General features: G+C 42.5%; 1 protein-coding gene across 7 annotated transcripts in view; it reads right to left on the bottom strand.

The window, feature by feature from the left end:
* PAK1 (p21 (RAC1) activated kinase 1) overlaps positions 1 to 20,046 on the bottom strand; it is a 103,857-nt gene that overhangs the window by 15,247 nt on the left and 68,564 nt on the right. For all 7 annotated transcript variants that reach the window (XM_064720410.1, XM_064720387.1, XM_064720378.1 and 4 more), the window contains 9 exons: positions 18,555 to 18,765; positions 13,674 to 13,774; positions 12,087 to 12,234; positions 10,942 to 10,979; positions 8,930 to 9,046; positions 8,443 to 8,617; positions 4,847 to 4,910; positions 3,920 to 3,968; positions 1,514 to 1,626 (listed from right to left, as the gene is read on the bottom strand). In XM_064720410.1, coding sequence (XP_064576480.1) covers positions 1,514 to 1,626; positions 3,920 to 3,968; positions 4,847 to 4,910; positions 8,443 to 8,617; positions 8,930 to 9,046; positions 10,942 to 10,979; positions 12,087 to 12,234; positions 13,674 to 13,774; positions 18,555 to 18,744 — 995 coding nt within the window. In that variant the 5' untranslated portion in view covers positions 18,745 to 18,765. The remainder of the gene's footprint in view (positions 1 to 1,513; positions 1,627 to 3,919; positions 3,969 to 4,846; positions 4,911 to 8,442; positions 8,618 to 8,929; positions 9,047 to 10,941; positions 10,980 to 12,086; positions 12,235 to 13,673; positions 13,775 to 18,554; positions 18,766 to 20,046) is intronic.

Raw genomic sequence — 20,046 nt, 5'->3', positions numbered from 1 at the left:
AGCCCAGCTGCAATTCTTAACCACTTGTTTCATTTTACACTAGGCACACACCCTCCTCCCTCTAGGAAGAGGGTGTGCTCCCAGCATCAGATCCCTGCACACACACCTCTGTCATAAAAATTTCAGGAGCAGACTTTCTGTCTCCTCAACAAAGTAGCTCTTTACAGCTATGTATGGGACACAGCAACACAAAAATTCAGCAGATCAACTGCTGCACATTGTAAGTACCACCTCTTTTGGCTAAGACATTAAAAGTCTGCAAAAGAAACCTATTAAAGAAACAGCTGATCAGATCTTGATATAAACACAGAGCAAAAAAAGTGTGCAAATCCTCTCTCAAATTTCCAGATATTCTAGGTCACATCCCTTTGTTGTATCTTCCAAAAAAACCCAAGTTGCTGAGATTAAAGTCTGCAGCCCACCTTATCCAAGCAGTCTTTACCCTTACAAGAAGGCAAACCTGTGGTTCATCAGAACCGCTACATTCACATGTTGAGTGCAGCAGACTGAAAATCTTGCTGCAGTTCAAATGGAGCTAGCAAAAGTTTTAACAAGTGAGTGACACAGGCTTGACACAAGGCAGCACTGCGATGTTGATGGTGAATTCAAGCCACCATTAAATGCTTTTGCCTGCTGGGCTTTCAGCATCATGGATTGACAGAATGCTTTGGGTTCAAAGGGACCTTAAAGGCCACCTAGTTCCAAACCTGGAACCATGGGCAGGGACACCTTCCATTACAGCAGGCTGCTTAGAGCCCTATCCAACCTGGCCTTGAACACTGCCAGGGCAGCTACATCTTCTCTGGGCAGCCTGTGCCAGTGCCTCACCACCCTCACTGGGAAGAATTTCTCCATTATACCTAACCTAAATCTACCCTCTTTTGTATGAAAACTGTTCCCTCTTGTTCTATCACTATCTGCCTTAAAAGTCACTCTCCCTCTTCTTAAAAGTCCCCTAAAGTACTGCAAAGCTGTGTTGAGGTCTCCCCAGACTTCAGGTTATGTGCCACATGCCATTCACCCTCACCGCTGTCATGTTACTGTGCACAAACCTCATGGGCAGTCACAGGGACAGCACTGCATCTAACCCTGCAAGCAGTCTGCTCCTGTGGCAGCAGAACACCAGCACAGCTCAGTGGAGAAAAAAACAAGAGGAAAGCAAATAGAAATAATACATTTCAAACTGTATCTACTTCTCCTTTAGTAACATGAAGGAAATAAGCAGGAAGTTTGTTGTGCCAAATTTGGCAAAGGAGAGAGATGAAAAATGAAGTCCTGACAGGACCTGAGTTGCCAGCATCTCTGAAGAGAGCCTAGACATCCCATTAACACTGGTTCAGATAGCTGTTTCTTCTCATTCTGGAGAGACTGCCAGGCCACCCACAATCCCACAATGCTTTAAGCAGTGCAAGGTTGTCCTACATTTGCATTAAGCTGAGCCAGGAACCCTTAAGACACTGACAAGAAAGCATTTTCCAGTGTCCCTTTGTGAGCCCTGCAAACACTGACATACCTGTCCAAGTAGTTGACAATGTTGGAGTTTTTGTTTTCCCTCATCACAAGGATCTCATTAATAATCAGTTCTTTTTTGGGCTGCTGCTGCAAATTCATCTGTTTGATTGCAACCTGCAGTGAAAAGAGATCAGGTAAAGCATTATTGCAGGAGCCCCCAGAAACCTGCCAGTACCAGTCAATTTAGTCCCACATCCACGTGAGGAAGGAAAAACACCTTTGGATCATGAGGCCACTGTTTCATCATCAGCTACTGAATTACCATTCCATAACTCTGCAGGTTCCTGCAGCCAGTCCATTTCCACTTATGATGGATGATAATGAAAAAAAGAACAAGAGGAATTGCCATTTTCATACTGGACTTTAGTGCCACAGCTGGATAGCCACCTCCCATCTACAGGTTTTTGCTAACAAAGAAGAGATCCCCTTGCTCTGGTATGGAGTGGTAAACTTTTTGTTTCTGAAAGGATTATTATATATTTTATTTTTATCTTGATGTTTCTGAAAATTTTTTGGTGTTTTTTCCTTGTTACCATGCAAATTTCGGCTTCTAGAAATCTAAAGTAGGGTGGGTAAATAACACAACCATGTTTGGTACTTCAAGGTAATAACACTGTTTCTTTTGTCACAACCAGACCTGGGGGAGAGAAGCACCAATGTTAAGATAAAAGGCTGAAAATAAATGAATTTGAGTCAGCTTTATGTCCAGTCATGCCTGAAGGGCAACAGGGATGGATTTGTCAGCTGCAACCCTTTGGTTTAGTAACTTTCTTCCTGTTTTAGGATGCCTGCTCTGCATGTATGTATGCAAAGAGCAGGAAGGAAGAGTTACAACATGTTTGTAACTCTTGTATTCAAGTTTCCACACCACCAGTACTTTGTGAGAGCCCCTGGCCCTCAGAGGCTCTTTCAAATAGTAAACCTGCTCAGCACAGCTGGAGGCAGAGATAATTCATAGAGGTTGCAACTCAACAGCCTTTGGTATAATATTTAGGCAAAGGGAATGAAGTGAAACTACAAAACTGCTTTACAAAACTGCTGCATGCAGAGAAAGAGGCCTGGGTGAATGGACTGGAGCCAGCAACTACAGTAACTCACAAAAGCAAGGATTAAAAAAAAACCAAGTCACAGAGTGCCAACATAGATGGATACAATTAGCATTTTGATAGTATAGCAGGGAAGACTATAGAAAAATCCCAACACATGAGAAGGCAAGAGCAGGCAGACGTGCTGCTTTTCCACAGTACTCATGAAGGCTGCACTTTAAAAAGACAAAAACAAAACCCCAGGCTGCTCTTTGTACAAGATCAGAGAGAAGAATGAAAGATGAAGAAAGGGAGGGCATTTTATGCAGATAGAGAAATTCCCAGTGTTTCCCTGCACTGAGCTCCTGAGTTCAGTGCACTTCACAGAAAGGAACGAGCAACAGCATTACAAAGTTACAGTGATCCCAAATGTAGACTTAAAAATTCAGGACCTGAACACATTAGCGTAATGGGAACGATTTAAAAGTCTGTTGTAATACAAAAGTTCAAATTTTCACATGGGAGTCACCCAAGGGGTCCAGAAAGAAAGCAGAAAACTATCAAAGAACTTCCCCCTCTTATGAAATTCGTCATTGCTTCAAAATAAATATAAGAACCCTTCCTTAAAGGCAGCAATTAAAGTGTATTAATTCTTCAGAAGCTGAAAAAGGAAGGGAAGGAATTTCAGCAAAAAGTACAATTATGAAATTTGCTGGTGAATAACTGCTACATTGTACAAATGCAAAGTAGACGCACGTTGTTGCAGACTTCCATAAATATATCTGGAATAACAAACTTTGATCTTTTAAAAAATCCTCCATCTAGAAATAAAGGTTTCCACAGTTGCTGTATATCCATGACTACTAGTTTATGATTCAAGCAGTAAGTATGGCACTTTTTAATATTTGTGAGGGGAAAAAAAGAAAAGACAGGCATTCCTTGTCTCACAATTCAAGGACAGAAAGTAAGTGGGCAAAGGGTGTCTGCAATTGAAGTCTGTTCTATCCAAGTTAAGTCCTATAAGTGCAGGAAGCAAAGGAGCAGAGGGCAAATAAGAGCTTGTATGGAGACAGGCAGCAATCTTGGGGAAGAAGAGAGAAACTTTTCCTGAGGACCTGCCTGGTCCAAACATTTGCTTCTAGCCTTTGCAATAACAGAAAGAATCTTTATAAATATGAAATGATTCAGTAATCAAAACTTGTGAAGTAATTTTTTCCAGTTCTCTGCTCAGACCACTCAACCATGTCTCATTAGTAAGTAAAGACCTCATTAAAAATAAGATGTCATGAATCCCTGAAAGAGAGTCTTTATTTTGTAGCATCAACTTGAACTTTTGGGACACAATCCAAAATCCACTGCTGTGGTACTCTGGCAGCACTTACCTCCTGTCCTGTAGCTACATCTATTGCTGTGTAAACTGTACCTGAGGCTCTAAACAAAACAGAGAAAAGAAAAAGAAATTATTTGTTAGTATCTTGAAGAAAAAGTGAGAGCTTAACACATGCCCCTTCCCACTTGTCTCTCTGAAGTGCTCTCAATCCCATTCCTTTACATGCAATAATTCCAGTGGCAAACATAATCTGAAATATTTCTGAGACAAGACTGTTGTTGAGGCAGAAGCCAGAGGATTTATGGGAAGAAAAGTTCCTAATAAGGAACACTACGGTCATCCAAACCCTTGCTGCTCAACCAGCAAACTGTAGGACTGAGTTTTTCCCATTTCAAGTGGCATGACCACACTATCCTGGCTTGCAGAATGCCCAACATGATAACAGAGCAACAGGATCAGCTGAAGTAAACAAATGGGGCATTGTGGTGAGGAAAACAGGAGTTTGAGCCTCAGCACAGAGATCTGACTGCAAATCTGTGTTGTGCCTCAGTACAGTCTCTCCTACAACCTCTACTTTCCCCCTACCTTGCTCAAGGAGCACAGCACACGCCTTGAGGAGAGCTGATTCAGAAGCAAACCTGTACACTGAAGATGGTCTTGCAGTTCTTTCCCTGCTTGTAGCTGTATTTATCAACCTGATAATTTACTGGCATAATTTCTTATATTACAACACAATTCCACAAAAACCCAGTCCCTGTGACTTTGCCGGGAACAGGAGAAGATTTGGGGGGATGCGGAACTCAGCAAAACAGCCAGAAGCAAAAACAAAAATAAGAAAATAAATAAGCAACCAAACAAAAGAAACATTCTAAAGTATCCCAAAGAGCCCTTCCAGCAAGCTAACTTAGCCTGGTTTCAGTGAATTCTTCTTAGCATAAGGAAGTGAAAGTTTTAGGACAGAGAAGAAGCATATACTGACCCCTGTCCAATCTTCTCAAAATTCGTGTACTTCTTTTTTGGATCGCCCACACTCACGATACTTCCTATAAAAAACCAAAAGAGGATTTTCTTCAAGGTCTTTTTTCACACAGCTACAAGAACTAACTGTAAGAACAGCTCCATTGACCACAGTAGGCTCTGTCTCATGAGAAATCAGAAATCCAGAGGCCCATGGACACCAAGGAAGTCCTCAGTTATTTACACACATCCCAGCTGCAGCATTCCCCTGTATCAGGAACTTTACTCCAGAAATTATGGGACACAACCATTAAGAACATTTAACCTTCACTGGCAGTCATTACTAGGTGCAGGATGGGGATAGACAGGCCTGACACATGGAAAAACTGAAATTTGTTGGAAACCTGCTACTTACACTCCCAGCTTTAACACCCTGGATGATCTAAGATGTCCCTGCACTGCAGTGTCTCTGAATTTGGAGCTGGGCTCTCAATCATCTTGGAGGCAACAGTCTGTTATAAACTAGTCAAAGATTTCCCTACAGCATGACAATTTGTAGCAGCAAAAAAAGCATTTATCATCTTTTTCTACCAACACAGCCACAACCATTTACTGGCCCAGTGACTGGGCTGCCAGACTCAGGAAAGTAGAGAGAGCCAAACCTCCCCTGCCTGTCCTGGGCAATGCTCAGCTGCTCTTCCAGGAGCCTGACAGGCAGAACAGGTTTTAGCAGCAGTTACCAGCATCCCTCTGCTTTTGGAGAGCAACCTGAGACCACCTCAGCTCATTCTCCCAAAACCAGAAGTCTCTCATTGCCTTCCTCAAAGGGAAAAGCACTTTGCCTGGTGCTCCACAGCACAGGGCTGCAAGTGGCTGCAAACTTAAACTGATTTTGATAACTCCCCTACAGCAGGCAGGAATGACACCCTTTTTAGGGGGAAGGAATCAGAGCCAGCAATTTCTAGAGCTCAGCTGGGAGCCAGCCTCCTCTCTAACAGCACCAGGGTGGCTAAAAGGATCAAGGGATGCAGAGCAGCACCCGAGCTGGTGTTTGCAAGTCCCCGCAGCTGCCGACATACGGTGCTGCTCTCATACAGGGTCTGGGGCTGAGCCCCAACAGATCAATGCTGGCAAAGAAACTGCTTGTGGCCATTAAGCCAAGAAATTCAGGAGCAAGCAGAGCAAGAGCAGGCTATTTTCACACACCACTGGAGAGCAGCCAAACCCAGATGGTTTAGGACAGAGAGAGGTAGAAGTAGGGAATATCATCCATGTTTGGAGAGGAGGGCAGGAAGAGAAATTTGGCTTCACAAAACCCACTCCACGATTACAGAAGCAATGCTGTCTGCCCTGAGGACTGGTATTTCTGGACAAATATTCAGAAATTTTCCTTTAAAGCCTAACATAGGCTACAAGCTCAGACTGCAAATGCTTCCCCAAGGCAAGGACTGGACAAAATGCTGTGGTGACAAGTGGCAGTTGCCAGTTTTGCACTGTTTAATGCTGTATTTCCTACCTTAAAAAGAGTCAGGTGAGGATTCATTAATGTTTGCACCAGTGCTGTGCTTCTGCTGAGAGGTAGGGATTGAGCAGCCTCCTTTTAACCTTTGCATGCATTTAGCACATATTTTGCATGTGTAAATATATTTTTGCTTTACAGTTTTAATCATTTTAGTTAAACTAAAATGTCCAAACGCTGCTTCTCTGCACAACTATAGCTCCATTGCCCTCAGTGGAAAGACATTTTTACTTAGATTAGGACTAAAGATTAAAATTTCATAACATTTTTCCGACTAGCCCACATATAGAAGCTGACACCTGGAGCAAGCAAGGTGTCAGAAGGTACATCTGCTTCCCAACACTCCCAAAAGTAGCACTTGCACTTCTCTGCATGACTGAAGTGGGTGTATTTTTATTAGAATAGCACTTTTTTTTCTGCCACAGTTGCTGCTCGCCTTGCCTGGTCACAAAAATGTCTTGAATCCTTAATGATACAAAAATTCTGCTAATTGAGTTAGTGAAGTTGGTGTTTTGAAACAATGGGTGTGAGTTTTCCAACAGCAAGCAGTTCCAATTAATAAACCATCAAGTCAATTTAGGCTCTATTTAGAGAAATTAGTTACTCAAATACTGTTGGATCTCAAGATCTCAGTCCTGAGGTACTGAGCCTCCGAGACCACCCTTGGGGGGCTCGGGACTCCTGGAATGTTGCCAGAAGTGTCTGGTAGCTGGACTTTAACCCTACACAGGAGACGACAAGGATGAGGGCTTCACAGGGTGAATGGTGAAGGGATTAGTTAATTAGAGAGTGAGACACAAGGTTTAGGATTTATGTACAGGGGGGTTTGGAGGAGTAAGATGGAGGAATTGGGGTGTGTCCTGTCCTCCTTCTTCTTCCTCTTCTCCTCCATCTTCTTTGGCCACGGTGGCACCTTTGGATTGGTTATTACTGAGAATGCACCGAGTTATAAGAATAGATGGTATTGGGGAGAAATGATAAATATTGTACACGTAACAAAGGGTATAAAGATACGTGGCTGCCCGGGAGGGCAGACAGTGTGCCCATGGCTGACTGCTGAGCAGATCTTTGTTCGGCTGAAAGAACATCTTTTAGATAAACAATTAATAAACATAAAAACCGAAAGAAGAACTGAAGCCTCTTCTCGTCCTTCGATACGCGGGCTGCCCCAAGGCCACCCCGGGCCTTTCCAGGCCCCTCAAACAGCCGAGATAACCGGACAAAATACCATTTTAATATTTTAATTTTTTTTTTAAGTTGTACCCTCAGATTAAGTCTTCATCTAACTACTAGACTCTTACTCCTAAAATACTGACAAATATACCCTCAAACCAAAGAGGCCAGCTTTATCATAGAGGTGCTAACACAAATTAAGTCAACTGACAGGCATTAGGATTAATTAAAAATTAAAAACAGGATTAGTAGTAGTTCAAAGAATTAGAAATGCTCTGCTCTAACAAAACCTGGCCCAGGCTGAGGACAGCAATCAGTTGCATAAAAGAGCTGGTTCAGCTGTTGGATATGCCACAGCACAACCCAAAACCACCAGGCAGCAGAGGAGCACTTGCACTGAAGGTAGGAACTGTTAAAGACAGGAGGACACATCTGAGAGACTTGATGAATTTTTCTCAGAAAAACCCACCAATTTGGCTACCCACAAAATGTTAAAGCACTTAAAAATAACCAAGCCACTTTACACCATGATACTGAGGAAGGCAAACTTGGGGATGCATTAATTTTCTCTCCATCTTTTAGACACCTTATGTCTAACATTGCAATGTAATCATTCATGTTTCAGAGCTGCAGAATAAGAAGTGGAACGATTTCAAACTTCATAGTTAAATAGATGTTATTTATTCGGGGCTTGTTTTGCAGAGCCTGAGGATCTGCAGCTCCCTGGGGACTTCAGCCAGTATCACAGGGGCTCAGTCTAAATTCAAGCTCACCCCTTACATCTTCCCCCAGTTTTGTGTTGTGACTGTGGGCCCATGCCTCCAGTAAGGGATCGCAAAACACGGAAACATTTCAGCTGGTTGACATTCTCAGAAACCAACACAGCAGGACCTGGAATTTAACTTTTTTAGAGAACAAGGACATACTTAATTTTTCCAGTATCTCTTCATCTGACATTTTTGGCTTTTTCTTCTGCTTCTCCGTGTTCCTGACCAGCATGTCGGGTGCTGTTGTGCTGTTTTCCGAGGGAGAAGAGATAGGAGAGGTGGCCACATCTCTGGTAGGTGGAGGAAGAGGGTCTATCACCGAGCGGGTGTATATCTAATTTTGTTGGGAAAAACACACAAGTCTGGTGAAGATTTAAACACTTCTATTCATCCTGTTACTGTTGTTGTCAGGGATGCATTTCTATAGCTGCTTTGTTAGCAACTCACATCACTAATCAAGGACTCGTGCCCCCACAGCCAGGCAGGTGACAACACTGATGTACTCTGCCTGAAGGAATGGCTCCCACTGCCTCCCTCCTGCTCCCAGGCAGGGTTCAGCATCAAGCCATGCAGAGGGACAAAGAGCGACAGGCAAGGCCTGACTGTGATTGCAGCACTGCAGGCTGAACAAAGAATTTCTGCTCACAGATTTGGTGTGTTCAGGTCGTGGAGCTATCACAGGGGGTGGAGCTGCATCGTCTTCATCATCCTCATCTTCAGACACTGAGGGCACTGCAGGGGTCTCAGAGACAGCCTTCACATTCTGCATGGAGTTGCACAAAAAGCAAAAATCAAAACCCAATCACACATTGTGAACAAAATCACAAACATTGGATTAAGCTCCTAACAGAGATTGCACTGAAGCAAGTGCAGAAAAACAATAATCAGAACAGGCTGGTGAGTTACAGTGTCTGAAAAATTCAAACCCAAGGTTCCTGGGTCTTCGTGGGAAATGGATGTGCAGTCCAACACTGCCTGGCACAACTGCTCAGACAGAGCTCCCCATTTGCCTGAGTGACAGCAACCCTCTTCCCAAGGACCTGAGGAGACCTGGGCTCTCTCACTGCTTTCCCAACACTCACACAGCTGATCAGCAGGTTTTGGGACACCCAAGTTTGGAAATATCTGTACCTATTTATACTGTCTCTCAGGGCTTTTTGTTTGCTTCAAATCCTGACCATTCAGTATGAAGATTTCAGACTTTAAATGCCAGAATTCACATCAAACTCTTAATGGTTTCTCCAAAAGTTAGGTGGTCAGGTTAGCATCCCTTCTGGTATGGTGATTGAGAATTAATTAATTAATGTGAGATTTTGGAAGCAGAATCTGGAAAAATCTTTTCAAATCCCTTTTTAAATTACTTCCCATAAGAATTTACAGAAAATTAGGAACAATTATTTTCTTTAAAAACAGTTTTTCAAGTGGTTAAAAAATTATCTGGAATTTTCTGCAATACTGTGATTAGGAATGAAAGTCACTTTTAAATTTATCCATGTGAAACTGGATTAGAAGTTCATTACATCCTTTACACTACAAACATTTCAGAATAAACTTGGTAAGGTTCTCAACCCACTAGACCAGTTTTGTTTGTGCATCATCACCTCCCTAAGAGTGGTGGGGTGAAAAGTATTAAAATCCTCAGAAAGAGAGGGAAAGCAACACAGTACTTCACTGAGCCTAAAATACTTGAAATCATCATCATCTTGACAAATAATTGTCAAAATGCACTTGACACAACAGAAAAACCTAGCTGGTCAAAAACAACAAGGAAAAGCTATGTACTGGGAATTTCCTAAGTATCCCCAAAATTAAAGGTTGGCCTGAGGGAGGGCATTGGGTATCTCAGTAGACTGTTAACTATTGCTTTTCTCAGGATTTACTTAAAAATCCAACCTCAGATATTGAAACTTCTGAGGACTGACATATAATGATGTGTAATAATGAAAAATGGCAGAAACACTTTGTTTCTTTTTCCAGAGTCCCAAACGATCAGATCTGAATAAGCTGCCTTTGGAAGGGAGAAAAACAAGGCAATTCTAGGTAATGACATGGCCATGATAAAACAAGAGCTGAGGGAATTGTGGAGTTTTATGAACCATCTTACACTGAAAGTTTTGTTTCTTCTATCTCACAGGCACACACAAAAATTTATCATGTCTCCTAACAAAGCAAATAGGAGTGGTGCCTGCCCTGGCAAGGACTGAGTAAAGGTCAAGCAGAGAGGAGGAGAACCTTTTATTTCCTGTTCTGCTAGAGATTAGTCTGGTTAACCAACATTAGCTTTAGCAAATCAGACCTCACAGGTTAGTAAATAAACTTTGTTATAAAACAGTTTACAGAGAAATAAAACTTGACAGCAGAGTGGTTATCAAATTCTCGGTGTAGAAAAAGACCACCTTCTATGAAAACAGACCTATTTCTACTAATTAATTCACTAATTTCCATTCACTAATTCACTATAAATCCTACTTCCATCTGCTTTATTCCCCATCAGTTGAAAAAAAAGAAGTGAAAGGAGCACACCTGTTTTTATAAACATGAACTGGCTATACAAATATACATAGTTTAGAATTTAAAACATTAAGCAAACTACAAGTTTACAAGTAATTAACTGGTTTTTGCAAGTTTTTAAATGCCAAGATACAATGTGAGGCTTACCAATGTATTAGATGAATTGTAATCCTCGGCTGATTTATCTGAAAGACAGATAATAACGCCATTATAAATGAGCTATAAATGGGGAGAGGAGCAAGGAACAAGCTCTCTTTAGAAAAGGCAGGAAAAAAGGCTGCTCCCAAACTTAGCTCCCTCACTCCAGCTTCCCAGAATCAGCTGAACCCTGGAAGATATAGGAACAGAGGGTAAATGAATGCAGACAAATGCAGGGGTCACAAATCCCAGCAGCAGGAGGGTGGAATTGCCCAGACCAAAACCAGAATGAATATTGTCCTCCATCCATGTACACAAAATATTATCAATGACTAAGTCCCCAGCAGAGGCACTGCAGCTGACTCCTGACTGCAAAATATTCAGTCTCAGCCACCTAAACTTCCTGGAATAGCACAGAGGACCCCACAAGTCAACTGATGGGCTTCTCATTTGACTATCCAGGCACATATGGGGAATATTTGTGCTTTTATCCTTGCTTGGAGCCTTCCTAATTAGTACCAGATCTGGTGACATGGTTCTATCCCCCTAAAAGAACCAAAGTAGGGGTTAATATTTAGAAAGGGAAGGAGTTGCAGTTGAAACGAAAAGGAGTGGTGGTTGCAGATGTCCTTCAGAGGGCAGATAACCCATAGAAAGAGGCACATAACCTTGGCAGCTTCAACTTTTAGAGGAACTCAGCCAGCAATTTTCAAGCTGAGGCCCATTCCTCAACCATGGCACATGGGAGCAGAGAGGTTCTCACCCCAAGTACACAAAAAGCAACATCCACACCCACCCTGCAAACTGAAACTGGTGCAAAATTTAGCTGCCTGTTTTCTCTGGGGACTTTGATCAGGGGGGACCCAGCCCCAGCAGTCTGGGATCTGCCTTCCAGATGCTGGCTGTGAGCATCACAAAAAGTATGTGTTTGGGAGGCTCAGCCAGTTGACTGACTTCCTCTTTTGCAGCTATGCTGGGCATCCAGATTAACAGAAGAGCATTTTAAAGGAAGAACGGTGCCTGAGCAGCCAGAGAATCTCATTCACATTTTCCTTGAAAAGAGAAACCTACTTGTTGATTAAACAAAAGAAGCCCCACATGCCCTGACCACAGAGAGTTGGAAAAAGCAGCCACATGAGACCATCACCATGTACCTGTGAAGCTCATGTACTTCTGGCTGTTGGAGATCTTCTTGGAGTTGTAAAACTCCAACACATCCAGCACTGCCTGGGGGTTCTTCTTCTGCTCTGACTTGGTGATGTTGGAAGTCTGCAGCAGGCGTGCCCACTGCTCCGGCATTCCCTGTGGGAAGAGGCACCTTGGCAACACACAGATGGTCTAATGTGCACAAAACATTACCCACTGTCATTGTTCTGCCCCAGCTTTTGGAGTTACACAGTATTGTGAGGGAAATAGGGAGAAAAGAGGACAGAAGAGAAGAGGAGAGGAAAGAAAATGAGGTGGTGAATGTGTGTGACCCTAGCCAATGCCTGTGTTACAAATCACACTTGGGCATGTAAATGACACTCTGCTCTTGGGTCTCTGGGTGACTCCCAGGTCCTTTGCAGACCAAACTCAAAAACCAGAAAGGAGAAGAACCAATTGCTGCACTTTGGGAAAAGCCTCAAGAAAAAACCAAAACAAACCACAAAATCCTTTATGCACAGGTATTCACATACTTCTATACACCCAAGAAAGACTATGGAAGTAACATACACTTCATGGCCTCCAGCACAATGGACATGCAACACTCCTTTGGGTCTTCTGGTAGCACTAGAGTTCTTTGCTAACAACAGTGTGGTGCCCTCTGTAAGCAGAGCTGGGAAAGCAGAGGTGTTAACTCCACACCTGAAGCTCAGAATTTCATTATAGGGACATAATTTCAGTCAAAAGATAAACACACCTGGGAAACAGCCAGACTTGTGCCCCTCCTCACCAGTTTGTATGGACTAAGTGGCAGAGACTGGGATCCATGAGCAGGGAAGTTATCCTCCCTGTTCAAAAGGAAGGCTGGATGCACCCCCAGGTAATGCCCCACTAGTACAGCTGGGGTAACCTGGGCAAGTCTAGAGGCTGCCATGCCAAACCCATGTGAGCACATGACAGGGCAGGGGAATAAAGTCCCTGAAAAAGCAGTATTATTACAGACAGGCAGAAACACCTTGTTCACAAACAACTTCTGCTGCTAGGAAATACTATCTCATAACCAAAATAAGAGTGAAAATACAATGATGAAATATAATTCTGTCTTTACAGTATTTTGCATGTCAATAAACAAAAAAAACCCATCACACATAAAAGCATCTGACATTTAGCCTCAGGGCAGCACATACATGTTCTCTCCTAAGTAGCTGTACACAGCTGTGTGCCTCCCAAAGGAAAAGTCTCAGAGCCCCACTTGGGGGACACAGACTGTGCTACAGACTTATTTCAGCTCTGCAGGGGGAAGGGAGGGGAAGAGAAGGGAAGGGAAGACAGATATACCATGTTTAGCTGACCACAGCAGCCAAAAAACCAGGAAAGGAAAAGTTTGCTGGCAGCCTGAGCTCCTGGGATGTGCCAAGTTTGACAGTCTCTCAGCATGAATTAGTGGGTAACCTCTGCAGATGTGTTTCAAATGAGATCAAACTAGATGATGGTAATAGCCCTTTCGGCATTAATATATAAAAGATTAATGAGCCCTGGCTCCTCCTAGCAATAAGCTAAACCACACAGTTCTCTCTTCCTCCAGCTTCACTTACTGTGAATTCTCCCGTGACTGCATCAAACCCCACATGAATCGTGTGTTCAAAGTCTGAGGGGAGGGAGATCTCCGGCCGCTCTTTCTCTTTCTTCTTATTGGCTGCAAGAGACAAAAACAACAACAATTTAAAAAATCCATGCATCAAGATCTAAAATCTCCCCAATAGCTTCTAATTCACCTACACAATCACCCCCTCCCATTTTTGCTAGTCATAGGATTTTGACCTGAAGCAGACAAACAGAAAGTTTAAAAATTTTCTGTCCACACTTAAGAGCAACCACAGTGAGTGGATAACAGAAATAAAAGCCCTGCAACACAGGACAAACATAAAAGAAGGAAACTGATATTTTCAGTATGTTAAGTATCAACTAGTGTATCTAGACTCAACAGCATGAGAGGTATTTACCTTAACTATTCACTCAAACTTACACAGGTCAGAGTCAAAAGCTCTACAGTAGCAGTAAGTGGAAGCCAGTCAGTTTTGAACACATATTTTTATTTGTTGTTTTAAGCAACTTTAAAAATCCCAACAAAACAATATTATGTGCTTTTAAATATGCACTTGCCTCTCATACAAAAGCCAGGGACAAAATTAACTACAAATACTGCTTAGAAATTGCTTCCTTTATCCTATTTCCTCAAAAGTTTGTGAAGAAACCTAATTATAATGTGGGATTCTGCTATAAAATCTTATGAGCAAAAGCAGTTCTATTTTTTTTTTTTTTTGCTTACAAAATGAACCAAAGATAGTTTTAATAACCAGCTCTAAAGACATGAGCAAGATAGCAGAATCTGGCAGGTGAGGAGCAGAAGTCACCAAGAAACAGGGAAGGAAATACATCAAAGCAGATGCACCCTGCAAATTTTAAACAGGGGTCTTCAAACAAGATTATCATAATGCATTGGATTAAGTTCATCCATATTCATTGTGTATTAAAGACTCCACCTTCCTTTTAGCATTTATTGTATTCAAGATATTGAGATCAGTTCAAGGAAGAACAACATTCTAGTCGGCTCTGCTGCTGCTTGCAGTTATAAAATCATCAGAGCCAGGAGAAGGTGAGCAAACCACTCACATTTCCCAGCTGCTCCCCTTTTTTATCCAAAGCCAAACAGAATTTGTTTTGTGGCCAGCACTGCCCAGCGCACTTTTGGCAACAAGAAGGCCAAACCCCAGGTGTTTGAGAAGCCTGCAAGGCTGACAGTGTAGCAATTCTTTAAGACACTGCTGTGGTTGCAGTGTAGAGAGGCTCAGGGCTGGCCCCAAAGGACTGAATCCCATTTCCTTCAGTGCCAGCTCTGGCACTGTTCTCTGTATCATTACAGAGCTACAGTTGTACAGAGTAATTTTGGAGAACGAAAAGGATCAGATGCTCCATTTGGGACACGAAGATGGAACAGATTGTTTTTGATCTCTCTTTCAAACAAAGGGGATGAGGGAAGTTGAGTCACAGAGGAGTGACAGTGCCAAGGGGAAAAGAGCAATGCTGGAGGAGCCATCCCTGAGAAGGGAGCGAGGAGGAGACAGGAGCAGCTGCTGGTTGGCAGATGGTGAGCATCTGCAGCACAGAGGCTGCTGCACGCACTAGCGCCGGATGGAAAGCCAGAGGCAAAGAGGCGCAGGGAGCGCCATCAGAGCCACCACATCCCATAGGTCTGCCCACAGGATCAGTCCACTCTTCCAAGCCAAAGACCCAGGTGCCATCTCAGCCGAGAAGCCCAGGTGAGGAAGAAGAGGACACCTCTACCAGAGCCACTACACAAGAGCTCTGCACACACAATGAACACCCACACGTGGTCCAGGGCAGCTGCCACAGCAGAGCTGAACATATTCCTAAACAAAGCTTAAGGGCATTAGGTTGCTATCCAGAAGTCTTAGGTGTTTTTTTTTATTTCTACATTCAAGCAGATCTGACAGATCTAGAAGCCTAAACATTATTAAACCATTAATAATACAATTACCTTGTAACCAGGTGGTATAAGGGAAAAAGAACTAAAGAGAAAGGCAGTCCCAGTCTGACTAAACACTAAAGTCCCTTTTAAGTGATTGCATTGTCTTTGCAATGAGCTAAAAAGACTTGAAGAATCTTAATTTTAAAAAAAATACAAAAGCAAAATAATATCATATATTTAAGATGACCTACCTACCACCACCAAAGGTTTTATTCCCACAAACACCTCATCACCTTCTCATTCCATGTTCAGTGCTGTTATGAGAGCATAAATTTTTCTCACAATGCTCTGGCAACTTGAGCTGCAGCTGTGAAGCATGATGTCTGACCATGCAGTGAGGCCATCCGGAAGCACACTGAGATGAGAAAGGTCTTCACCACTGCTAACATGGAGTAAAGTGCTCCCAGTCACCATGGAAAGGGCTCCTGGTTGCTGCACACTGTCACCTTATGGGAAAATCATTGCCTCTGTTTGAAGCTGCAGCCGAGCTGAGCAAAGTTCAAAGGAGATAAATGTGCCCCATTCAAGCCAGACTGACACCCTCAGTTTGGCACTGATGAGTCCCCTGAGCCCAGGAAAATTCAAAATATTCACGAGTCCTGCTGAGAGCAACAAGTCACACAAACCCTGCATCCTATTGGGCAGGACTCACCCAGTATTAAACCAACAGGTTTTTTAAATTCCAGATTTGCAGTTTAGGCTTGGACAGAGGAAATGAGGACTACAAATTACATCCCAAATTTTGCAGGCAGAGCATGACACCTTCAGAGCTGCCTGGCAAGGGGTATAGCTCAATGCAAGTGTGCAAACATGCATGAGGCCCTGGATTTATGCCCCAGGTGTACTTTATACAACACTTCTGCTCATGTACAGGGGTAGCACAAATTTGCTCAAAATTACTTTCCTCTAACTGAATGGAAACCAACCTTCCTTTTAAAAAAAAACAAAACTTCTCTTTGGTTTGGCCCTGAAATAATTTGTGTGTTATTTTTTAGTTTTTATTTTTTTAAAAGGGAAGTGTTGTGAACACTGAAGAATTTCCCTACGTTTAAGCAGCAAGACACAATAGGAATTTAGCTGTCATCATGAAACTAGAAAGAAGTTTTCATAAGATGGAAATCGACCAATTTGAAGTGAAGGTGACAGTGTTAAAGGAATTTTTTGCTCAACAGGAATTAGAGGACAGAAGAAGCCACTCTCGTTTGGGCAGGTGTATTGCAACAGAAGGCTCTGCTGGGCTTGGCTAAACAAAAATCTCTCATGTCTTGAAGCATCTGCCATGTTGGCCAATCTTCAGTAAACATGGGCAGCTTTGGATCAGTGGCAGTCTGTCTGCTGATTTTCCCCAAACCTTCATTTTTCTCCTTGTTCGTAGTTCTCCTTCATAATCCAACTCAAACTAGCATTTCAGGTTCTACTTCTTTTACTCCTTTACAAGTTTCAGGTGATTTCTTTGATCTCTGGAACAGTTCATCCTGGAGATTTAAAAACTCCTCTCCCTTAAGTAAGTCAACACAAAAATCCTGCAGCTTTTTTTGGGATTCATACTCATAATGGCAAGTTCTAACCCAGACCCTACAGACTTTTAACACTGAGTTCACAGGTTTCTGGATTGCAGGCTCAAAACCTCACATTTGTAAAGCAATCCAAAGTTGCCAAAAGTACCAGATAAGAATAAAAATAACGTATGCCACACTCAATTTGTAGAAAATTATCTACCACCTTGCTTATTGAAATTATTGAAGCTATCATTTCAATTAGTCTTTTCACTAATAAAAATTAGGAAGCAGCCTGCCTCCTGAAGGCCAGGGAGGTGAAGGTATTTAGTCTTCACTTCAGTTACCCAGTGCTTAGAAACCATTGCAATACAGAAAAAGCTCATGTATTACGAAGAGGAACTCCAAAAAAATAGGTCAGATATAAAAAGAAACCAGCACATATTAGGGGATGATTTTTTTTTTTTTGCATCACTTCAAAAGATTCATAGGAGAGAGGTTTTTTTAAAATATCCTCATCCTAAAAATTAGAATTTCATGTACAGTTCACAGTTCCTATCTCTTTTTCCATCTGTTACAGTCCCTTGAACATGAAAAACTCCTTCAGTTCACAAGAAATATGCAAGAATTTTTAGCCACAGAATGTTCTTAAAAGCAAGTAGACAATGCCTGACCCAGACATTAGAACAGAGTAAATGGCCATGAGGCAAAATACGACAGGTCTAGTAGGAAATTGCATATTAGTCTTGTATAACTCAAATTATTTACTGTTTAAAGAAACAAAACAAGCAAAAGACTTTCCTCTGCTCTCTACCAATTGCCAATGCCAGCTTTATTGGCCAGCTTGTAATTGGCACAAAACCTTATGGTTTTCTAGACCATTATGGACAAGCCAGGCTGGGAAGTAACAGAGCTAGTCCCAGAGCTAGTTCAGATTTTCAGGGACACTGTTCTCATACTTTACAGGAAAGGCAAAATAAATTAAAAAAAAAAAAAAAAAAACTCTACAAGAAAGGGGGCCTAAAAGAGACCTGCAAAAGGATTTTGACAAGGGCATGGAGTGATAAAAGAGTGAAGTAATTAAAAACAAGAGAGGGCAGGTTTAAACTAGATACTAGGCAGAAATTCCTCACTGTGAGAGTGGTGAGGCACGGGTACAGGTTGCTCAGAGAAGCTGTGGCTGCCCTTTAGAGGTGTTCACGGCCAGCCTGGATGAGGCTCTGAGGAACCTGGTCTGATGGAAGTTATTCCCGCCTATGACAAGTAAGTTGGAGCAAGATGATCCTTAAGGTCCCTTCCAACCCAAATAATTCTAGTATTCTATGATCCTGTGGAAAAAAGCAAGATGGATTAAATGCCAAAGATTTAATCATTACAAAAAATGCAACAACCAAGACAGAAGATTCATAAGAAGAGATAAAATACTGTACTTTTGTCTCCTGGCAAAATAGATCGGTAAAACCGATCTTTCCTCTTCTTTTCTTCTGGATTGGGAGGCAGAGGTTTTGAGCCATGGTTTAAAGTCCCGGGATCTTTGCTTCCTGAACCAATCATAGTGCTGGTATTTCTCATTGGAGGAGCAGGTGGTTTGTCTTCTGCTTCAACTCCATTGTTAGACATCTTCAGCTGGGGAGGCCGTTACTGGGAATTGGGAAAGAAAACAGGTTAGAAGCCTTATTTATTTATTTATTTATTTATTTATTTATTGTGGACTAAAACCACACACTACCAAGTAAACCACAAACAGGTATTTGCAGATGGACCTGCAACCTCAGCCCAACCATTAACCCAGCGCTGCTGTGTATGCCATTAACCATATGCCCAAGTGCCACATCCACTGGCTTTTTGAACTCTTCCAAGGATAACGATAGCAACACGAACACCGCATAAAAATTTGTGTCAGCACAACAAATTCTACTCAAAATGCCTTTTCTTTTTCTGTTAATAAGACAATGTTCGATCATTTGCATTACTGATCACTGAGAAAAGCCTGTTTCAGGATACAACAAATTCTCAAAGAAACCATGGAGCAGAAGTCAGGGTGAGAAGGTAAACATGATTTAGTGAAGAGGAAGGATACCTGAGAAGAGCCAACAAGTTGCTGAGTTTGTAACACCTCTCAGATCCATGCTAGCTCTCATAAAACTGCCAAAAGGTTTGCATCAGTCTCCAGCACAGCACAACACAGAGAATGAAGTTTGTACTCAGAGTTTTGATGCAGCTGCTCAGGCTCCTTTGCTAAAGAGCTGCTGAGCGGGTTCAGAGGCAGAGGTGGCTGCAAAGCCCTGAGCTGTACCCCCTCAGATGCAGTGCCACAGCCCTTGGGTGTGCCAAGCCAGCCCTGGCCTTCCTGCAGTACCTGCACACTCCAGGAGTAACTCCAACTGCCAGGAAGTTGATTGCATTTTGTTCTGCTGGGAGGGTCAAACGAAACCAGATCCCCAACACACACTTAAATCCATAAGTAAATAATCCCTGCTGCGCAGATTTAAAGACGGAAGCTTGGGAACAGGGTAATAGATTATTCTGCAACAACTAACTTGTTCCACCCAAATGAGATCAGCATTACTCCCAGCACAGCCTGGCTGCAGCAAGATCCTTCTGGAAACTAGAATTCATCTGCACTATGTTTTCTTTCAAAAGTGAGTTGGGAGTTAACTGCTGAATAAAGACCAAAGTGGGAACAATTTCTGTTTGGGTGGAAAAAGCAATTCAACGGCTTTACCACTTTCACAGGCAGTAAGGGAAGTTGTTTCACTCGGGGAAAGTTGCAGCACGGCAAGAAGTCAGAAGCTGTTTGCTCTCTGCAAGTAAGAAGTTCAGTTACAGGGCTGAGATCACTGCTGACTGCCAGGGAGCCACTTTCCATAGGCTGGACTCAGTGTGACACTGAGTTACACTGAACACATCTCACCACTGCAC

The sequence above is a fragment of the Zonotrichia leucophrys genome, chromosome 1 (assembly GCF_028769735.1).
Source record: "Zonotrichia leucophrys gambelii isolate GWCS_2022_RI chromosome 1, RI_Zleu_2.0, whole genome shotgun sequence".
Lineage (NCBI taxonomy): Eukaryota > Metazoa > Chordata > Aves > Passeriformes > Passerellidae > Zonotrichia > Zonotrichia leucophrys.
Note: the sequence above shows the minus strand (reverse complement) of the source record. Positions and strands in the feature narration are given on the sequence as shown.